At 37.7% G+C, this 8949-nt stretch overlaps 1 protein-coding gene across 1 annotated transcript; it reads left to right on the top strand.

Moving 5' to 3' along the window:
- Positions 1–2724: 2724 nt before the first annotated feature.
- On the top strand, positions 2725–8300 carry LOC137625765 (uncharacterized). Its single transcript, XM_068356659.1, is given in 5 exon segments — positions 2725–2914; positions 3795–3960; positions 5029–5542; positions 5544–6056; positions 6058–8300. Coding segments are annotated over 5 exon segments (2997 nt in total). The 3' UTR covers positions 7672–8300.
- Positions 8301–8949: the final 649 nt, after the last annotated feature.

The raw sequence follows: 8949 nt of genomic DNA, 5'->3' as shown, positions 1-8949 counted from the left end.
CTGGCGATGTTTATAGGTAAAACATTACTGATAATGATTTGAAATGGTTTGGTCTTGGGGAGAGAATAGAGAATGAAAGATAATGAGGAAAAAACAGGTTGAGGTTGTCGAGATAAATTGTTACAGTGAACAATCGCATAAGATGAAAAATAAGGTAAAAGAACTGGCAGTGTTTAGAGGTAAAACATTAGTGGTGGTGCTTTAAGATGGTTTGATCTTGGGGAGAGAATAGAGAATGAAAGGCTAGCAAGGAAAAATTTAATTTTGCAAGAGTTAGTAGGGAGGAGCAGAATATCTAATAGACATTAAGATGCATTAGGAATAAAGGCTCTTTAGAACAAGGAAACAATGGTGAAATGTCAGAGTACTGTATTTAAAATGTTCAGAATAATTCTCTACCATGTTTCAGCTATTAATGAGGGATGAGACAATACGCAGGCCTATAGCTATCCAGTTGAAATCTTATACACAGAGGGAACAATTTCCAATGGCTAGCAGGACCAAGAACTCGAAAGCATTCTGAGAGAAGTCCTTTGATAGATTTACTACTTAGGGAGAATATTAGCAGGATCAAGAGCTCCTAGGGGCATTTTGATATGTCTTTAGACAGACTGACTAACATTTAGGTGCTAAATTCGCTGTTTAGGGAGAATATTAGCAGAATCAAGAGCCCCTTACGCAGTTTGAGATAATGGCAGATCGACTAACATTCTGGTACTAAATCCAATATTTAGGAAGAATATTAGCAGGATCAAGAACTCCAAGCGCATTTTGAGATAAGTTGTTTGACAAATTGACTAAATTTAGGTGCTAAATTTGCTATGTAGGGAGAATATTAGCAGGATCTAGAACTCCTAGTACATTTTGAGATAAGTTGTTTGACAGATTAACTAACATTTTAGGTGTTAAATTCCGTTTAGGGTAAATAAAAGAGATAAAATTTGTATGAAGACATGACTAGATCCCCTCCTACTCGAGAATGAAATTCCTTGTATACATATACCCACTCAATCAAAGTGTAAAATAACCTGGAAATAAACACATACATAAACATACATATATTTAAAGCATATATATTTATACATACAGTATTCATATATAAATATACATAGCATATTTGTATGGGAGATACAAGAAAAAATCAGAGTTCAGCCTTTTCAACAAGGCTTACCTCAGAATTCATTTGCAATTCAAATTCCGAATACTAAATGGTCGACAGTGTTTCTCTCTCTCTCTCTCTCTCTCTCTCTCTCTCTCTCTCTCTCTTACTAAATGGTTCGACAGTGTTCTCTCTCTCTCTCTTACTAAATGGTTCGACAGTGTTCTCTCTCTCTCTCTCTCTCTCTCTCTCTCTCTCTCTTACTAAATGGTCGATAATGTTCTCTCTCTCTCTCTCTCTCTCTCTCTCTCTCTCTCTTACTAAATGGTCGACAGTGTTTCTCTCTCTCTCTCTCTCTCTCTCTCTCTCTCTCTGTTATATGACAAACTACTGGAACTTTTCGAAACACAAGAGAACAATAAATTCTACCACTATTATTTCTTAATTTTCCCCAATTTGGTTAAGGTTTTCTTTAACATATTGTCGGTTTTCTAAGTGTGTGTGTGTGTGAGAGAGAGAGAGAGAGAGAGAGAGAGAGAGAGAGAGAGAGAGAGACAGATATCAATCTATATTTACCGGGCCCATAATCCGTTTAAACAAAACCTAAAACGAATGAGTTGATTCAACCAAAGCCGATACTAAAAACCTTATTCAACGTTCCAAACGTTTGAAATCCGCTTTGCCTTAATAAAAAAAACGGTCCATAAATATTATTATACCGTCGATACGTTGCATTGTTGACAATAGATGGCGCTTTAGCAAGGCTGTGTTTTTTCAGGGAAGGCTGATTCACTTCGCTCACAATAGATGGCGCTGTACAGTTATTTTTGACACTTCTGGTTTGTTTCTCACTCAATAGATGGCGTTGGATGTACTGACACACCTCTTTCTTAACAGTTTAGGTGTAACTTTCTAGCAATAAATGGCGTTAAGCCAAAATAATATTCCATCTCGTAGAAAGATATATACTAAATTATAAATTCTCTGATGTTAATAAGTAAGTAACAGCTGTAGAAATGCATGTACAGTATATATAATGATTTCTAGGATTTAATTCTATATTTTAATGGTATAGGGGCTGTAATTTCATTCCATAATTTTCATATTTACCAAAAATTCAGATATAAATAAAAGAAATTATAAAATTAATTATGTATTTTTCCATTAATAATGTGATGCACTGATAATAATAATTAGAAAAATAATAATAATAATAATAATAATGATAATAATGATAATAATAATAATTATAATAATAACAATATTCAATAATGATAATAATAATAATAATAATAATAATAATAATCATCATCATCATCATAATAATAATAAGAATAATAACAATATTCAATAATGATAAAAATAATAATAATATTCAGTAATAATAATAATAATAATAATAATAATAATAATAATAATAATCATAATAATAATAAGAATAATAACAATATTAAATAATGATAAAAATAATAATAATAATAATAATAATAATAATAATAATAATAAATCAGAAAAAATAAAAAAATAGAGTCACAACATATAAAAAAAAAAAACTAAAATAACTTAATCAACATAATCAACATTTCTCCCAACCTCCCTAACACATTCTCCCCAACTTTCAGGTGATGTTGGTCCGAAGCAGCGCGGTATGGGCGTGGGTGTGGGTGTGGGCGTCCATGGGCGTGCGGGACGCCCTGGCCGCCTGTACCATGGCGGAGTTTCCCTGTCGCAACAAACAGTGCGTCAGCTTGGACAGATATTGCGACGGGGTCGAAGACTGTGAGGATGGGACGGATGAACCGAATAGCTGCTCTCGTAAGTACTTTATACACACACACACGCACACACACACACACACACACACACATATATATATATATATATATATACTTTTTTTAAAATGATTTATTCTTAATTTGTTCTCTTCATTTATTTATTTCCTTATTTCCTTCCCTCACTGGGCTATTTTTCCCTGTTGGAGCCCCTGGGCTTACAGCATCTTGCTTTTCCAACTAGGGTTGTAGCTTGGATAGTAATAAAATATATATATATATATATATATATAAGTAGGGGTATATATATATATATATATATAAGTAGGGGTATATATATATTATACATATATATATATATATATATATGTATGTATATATATATATATATATATTTCTTCATATATATCATACATACATACATGCATCCATATATATATATATATATATATACACATACATACACCATCACCATCATCTCCTCCTACGCTTATTGACGCAAAGGGCCTCGGTTAGATTTCGCCAGTCGTCTCTAACTAGAGTTTTTTAATTCAACATACATACCTCAGTATATATAAATGATTATACATATATATAAGTATATATATCAGATATATTTTTTATTTAATCATAATCAATAATTGTATAATACAAAATATCAAAATTACTAGCTAACATCATTAAATCCCTCCATTTTTCATAGTTTAAATAGGAAATATTTATTCAAATGTCATTTTTAATATTATTTTTCCTTGTTTCCTTTCCTCACTGGGCTATTTTTCCCTGTTGGAGCCCCCGGGCTTATAGCATCTTGCTTTTCCAACTAGGTTTGTAGCTTAGCAAGTAATAATAATAATAATAATAATAATAATAATAATAATAATAATAATAATAATAATAATTTCAATATCCATCTCCTACAGCCTGCAACAGGACGTACTACGGCCGAGTAGGCTGGACCTACAGTGTGCAGGTCAACAAGCCTGTCAGGGGCACCCTGCCCCATTTCTGCCAGCTGACCTTCGTGGCCTCTGGGGACATCTACGGTGACCTCATCCAGCTCACTATTCATAAGTTCAGTCTGGGCAGGTAAGAGTCTGTTACTACTAAGCAAGCATGAGGAGGCCGATGGGAGGGGCGAGTATATGCGTTAGTGTACTCAATGGCAATTAGTAGATAAGATGATTTGGAGGGCATGAAATCAAGACAATAATAATAATGGTGATAATAATATTAGTAGTAATAATCATGATAATACTAAAATTGATAATAGAAGAAGTAGCCTAGTATTAGTAATAATAAAAACAATAGTAGTAGTAGTAGTAGTAGTAGTAGTAGTAGTAATAATAATAATAATAATAATAATAAACAAGGTTTTAAACTATACGGCACTAAAGGGTTTAATTCACTATATATAAGGTCATACATTAACCATATGAAGATGTAAAATGTTGACCCAGATTCATTTAAAATCTCCCTCTCTCTCTCTCTCTCTCTCTCTCTCTCTATATATATATATATATATATATACATATATACATATATATAAATTATATATATATAAATATATATATATATATATATATATATAGTAAATAGAATGAGATATATCAAAAAGTTAAGTGTAAAGCAAAAATTATATTTTGTTATGATCTGTATTTGGAACCCAAACATTAAAAACAACAATATCAAATTATAAACTTGGAAAGCAGATATGCAAAATCTATCCAAAAACTTTTTGAAAAAGAATTCAGCTGTATTTGCTAGCAAGTGAAGCTCATGTTTATTCATAATATTCGAATGAGTGCGTCTGGTAATCAGTGGTAACTACTGCGATTGTAAACAGGGAGAGAGAGAGAGAGAGAGAGAGAGAGAGAGAGAGAGAGAAAGTGATTGTTGTGGCAATGTATGAGCGAGGGGGTGAAATTGTGGATAGCATGAGGAAGTTGTTACAGAGAGAGAGAGAGAGAGAGAGAGAGAGAGAGAGAGAGAGAGTAAAAGTGATTGCTGTGACAATATGAGCGAGGGGGTGAAACTGTGTAGAGAGAGAGAGAGAGAGAGAGAGAGAGAGAGAGAGAGAGCGCAAACTAATCATGAATCAGTCAAACCTAATGTCCAAACCTAATCGAACCCATTCTCTGTCTCCCCCTCTCTCAGGTTCCTGTCCCACTCAACAGCCGGATGTCCGGACGGCTATATGCAGATTGAGGAACTGAGCCGGCCACTCAACGCAGGCTACTGGTGCGGAGACTCCTGGGGCCACAATGTCTACTACTCCGAGACGTCGGCAGTTACCGTCATGCTCCGCGTCTTCAACCAGCTGGAAGACGAGGCGCCCATCAACCCAGGGGCCTTCTCCCCCCAGGACGCCATCATGCTGAAGTTGACCTACCGCTTCCTGAAGAAGGAGAAGGCCATACTGAGGTACGGCGCTCCTTATAATCCCAGTTACCGCGGGGAAGACGTGCCCAACTCCTTCTGTGATAAGTACTTCGAGAATTGCGACAAGAAGAACTGCAAGATTCAGTCGCCCAACTTCCCGGGGATGTACCCTCGCAATCTCACTTGCTATTACCATATCAGACAAACCCGCGTCCCCGACGGAAAGCTGGCGCTGATTCGCATCTACCAACGCAATCCTCACCTCATATATATCAAGGATCGTAATGCCCCCCCACCTCAAGAAGGAACGAAAGATGCGGATTGGGAGTGACTGTCACGTCCTCAATGATCATCTAATGGCTTTCGATAGCAACACCACCAGAGGAGCAGTCCTAGCAACCCTTTGTAAAGGCGGAGCACCTTTAACGGGTATAACATCTAGTGGACCAGACCTTCTGTTACTTTTCAAGGCTTCCGCCTTTGATTACCCCTTTTCAGATTCACCAAGACGTAGAATTTTCGGTTTTGAATTAGATGTAGGAGTTGATTTTATTGATCGGGAATCAACGGCTTACATAAGGCGTGGAACGCCTTGCGCGTATGTTGTTAGCAGCCAGGGTCAAAGAAGTGGGTATTTACAAGCACCAGCCCATTCCCTCCTGCCGAACACTACTTGCACGTGGAGACTTTTAGCTGGAAGCACAGAGGTAGTCTGGCTTTATTTCCTACATTACCGTCATGTAATCCATCCAGAGATGCCGCCACCTGCCCAGTGCTCAAATACGCTTACTATCATGGACGGTGGATACAACCCCAACACTCATAAGTTATGACGGGCTTCATTACAGTGAACCGCACTCATATATGATAGATAACAGAATGGATAGCCTCCTATTAAACAATGAAACTATTTCTCCATCACTGATAGGAAGATTCTGCAAACCAGATCGTTTACCCAGAGTGTGTAGTGGTATTCATGCTCCCGGTCCACACGCCGCACCTTGCTCACCTGTAGACAGTTACGTGTCTGTATTACCAGCACTAACGCTGACCTTAAGATATGCTGCTGGAACAGCTCCTGCTCATGTAGAATTTCTTGCTCGCTATGAATTTGTTGATAAACGGCAGTGGGGAGATCCAATGCCCGGAGGAGGTCCATGTGATAGAATTTTCACCCTACGGCCAGACCGACTCTTTGCGTCGCCAAGGGATGTGTTTTTATTTGGCAGGGGTGGTGCAAAGCGCTTGCAGTGTGTGTATACATTCCTGGCTGAACCACATCAAAGAATACATCTCAGGATCATAAGGTCTCGTATGGGATTCAAGTGTAACACTGTATATCAAGATTCGTCGCATCGTTACGAGTGTTCGTACAGTGGGAATCAGGTCAACCAGCCTGCTATTTGGATTAGAGAGGAGCCATGGGAAGGTATAACTCTAACCAGAGCCTGTCTTTGCAATATTTCTCATAACAACGCATTTAGTATGGTCTCTTATACTAATCAAGTTCAAGTTGTTCTCAGTATTCCTTTCATGACTGCATCACATGATTATACAGATTTCTTCTTTGAAGGAGAATATAATGTCATCGATGGTGGAAAGAGTAGAGGACTATGTGATAATTCGGATAGACGTGTAATGGGTCGTTACGGGAATTTCTCAGTTGGCTTTCAGCGTAATGATCCTTGTGCATCTCTGCCTCGTCTCATCACAGCCTCTGATGGCTCTTTTTTGTTTTTACAAGTCAGAGGCTATAGTGCATCTGAGGCTGAATGTGCAATAGACTCTCGAATTAATGTTTACACTGCAGGAGGATTAACCCCTGTTGCATCCATATGCCCAGAAAATGGCCATTACACTTATGTTTTCAGCAATGGATGGAGAATATCAGGGGATTCAAAATATTCATTATTTGGGGACTCAGACAGTAATTCTGATGGAATGTTTCAACAACGGCACCCACAAGAAAAACAACGTCAAACTCGTGACCTTCTAGTAGAGTACATTGGAAATAACGTATCTCGTAGATTTGACGTCACGTGGGTAGGAGTGTGGAGACCCTTAGAAACAGCCCCGCTCTCTCCACTGGGAGCAGATCTATGTCCACACAGATGTCCAGAGATCAAAGCATGTCTTCCACCGGAGTTGTGGTGTGATGGAGAACCACACTGTCCATCGGGTCTAGACGAAGGTGCTTCAGCATGCGGCCTTCTGGCTGCCCTTCCTTGGGTGTATCTGGCGGCTGCAATCATCCTCTTCATGTCGTTAATGGCTCTGCTTGTGGCAGTAGTCATGCATCGCCGGCGGATAGACATCGTCAAGGAGGAAGTGGAAACTGAAGTCGTGGAGAACAATACCCACAGTGTTAAAAGTATGACGGAGGATTTACTCCTACCACCCGAAAAGGAGTCCTGGTGACAACGCGCCCCATCCACAGACGTGTGCGTTGACTATGAAACCACAGTGTAGATATCATCCAACTCTTCCTTCCCAGTTCTTCCATTATACGGTGCGCTTGTTTCAAAGAGCACTTATAGTCCAAGAATATTTTAAAAATGCCGCTGAACGGTGTGCTGTCTTGACCAATGCAGAATGTTACTGGCTGGACAATGGCTACCTTTAAGGGGGAAGTTTTCTTTTCAGGTGATTTGTTCCTAAAACATAAAAGCAAATCCTTCAGAGTCACATTTTTATCCTCTATTAAGGAGTAATGATCACTTTTGTATTCAACTTAATGGTTTATCTTGAAGGGGGGTCGGATGTTCAATTTTTCACAAAACAACTAAAAATATTGATGAAAATCATATTGTAAAAACTATGGCAAGCAATTGAACATACTAAAACTGGGAACAAATCACCTGTAAGTATGCAATACAGTGTGATAAAAACACAGTGGATGGGGTTGGTATTTTTGTGAAAAAAAAAAAAACACTTCGCTTTTATAAAATTGTATATATGTACATAGGGATTTGTTACAATATGACACTGGTTACAAGCACTTGTTAAGGAAAATCTAATAAAATGTCTCCAGACTAACATCGATTGCCTCCTCTGCTTTCTTTACACGATGGATATTACAAGGCAACGTAACGATACGGCCAAGGCAGCTATCTAAAATTAAAAATGACGTGACCCTAAAGGTTTAGCATGAAGTAGAAGTGAGATGTGAGTGTAGCTTAATCATATTGTTTTTCTGAAGTAGTTTGAACAGACCACTAGTTCATTCTCGCATTTTGTTTTTGAAGAGTATGCGAAGTCTGAGAAAGATAAAATTGGAGACGTTGGACGGCTACATGGCGAGGGATAACATACAAACGGCAGACAACTATTGATGCAGGCTGCGAATAAACAGGTAGTGTATACACTAAATTTACCAAGAGGACAATAAACACCAGAAAATGCATGGAATATACAACTCTGCACACCACACAAACAATATTCTGTACATAAAAGGTACCGATCTGAAACGCTGAAGAGGTACTCTACATACATAAATTTACTCTACTAATCATAAGCAAAGAGCTATGAGCTAGCAACCTCAGCTTAAAACAAACTTTAGTCAGAACTATTCAACAAACTCAAGAATGAATTGGTTCAACAACGAATCACAATAAAGCCATTACAGCCACAAGAGGTAGGAAGAGAATGAGATTTGTGACATAATATTTTGTGGTGGTTCTAACCAGCTACTTCCAG

Source organism: Palaemon carinicauda, chromosome 32 (genome assembly GCF_036898095.1).
Source record: "Palaemon carinicauda isolate YSFRI2023 chromosome 32, ASM3689809v2, whole genome shotgun sequence".
NCBI classification, from domain to species: domain Eukaryota; kingdom Metazoa; phylum Arthropoda; class Malacostraca; order Decapoda; family Palaemonidae; genus Palaemon; species Palaemon carinicauda.
The sequence above is the reverse complement of the archived record's forward strand: the minus strand, read 5'-3'. Positions and strand labels throughout refer to the sequence as shown.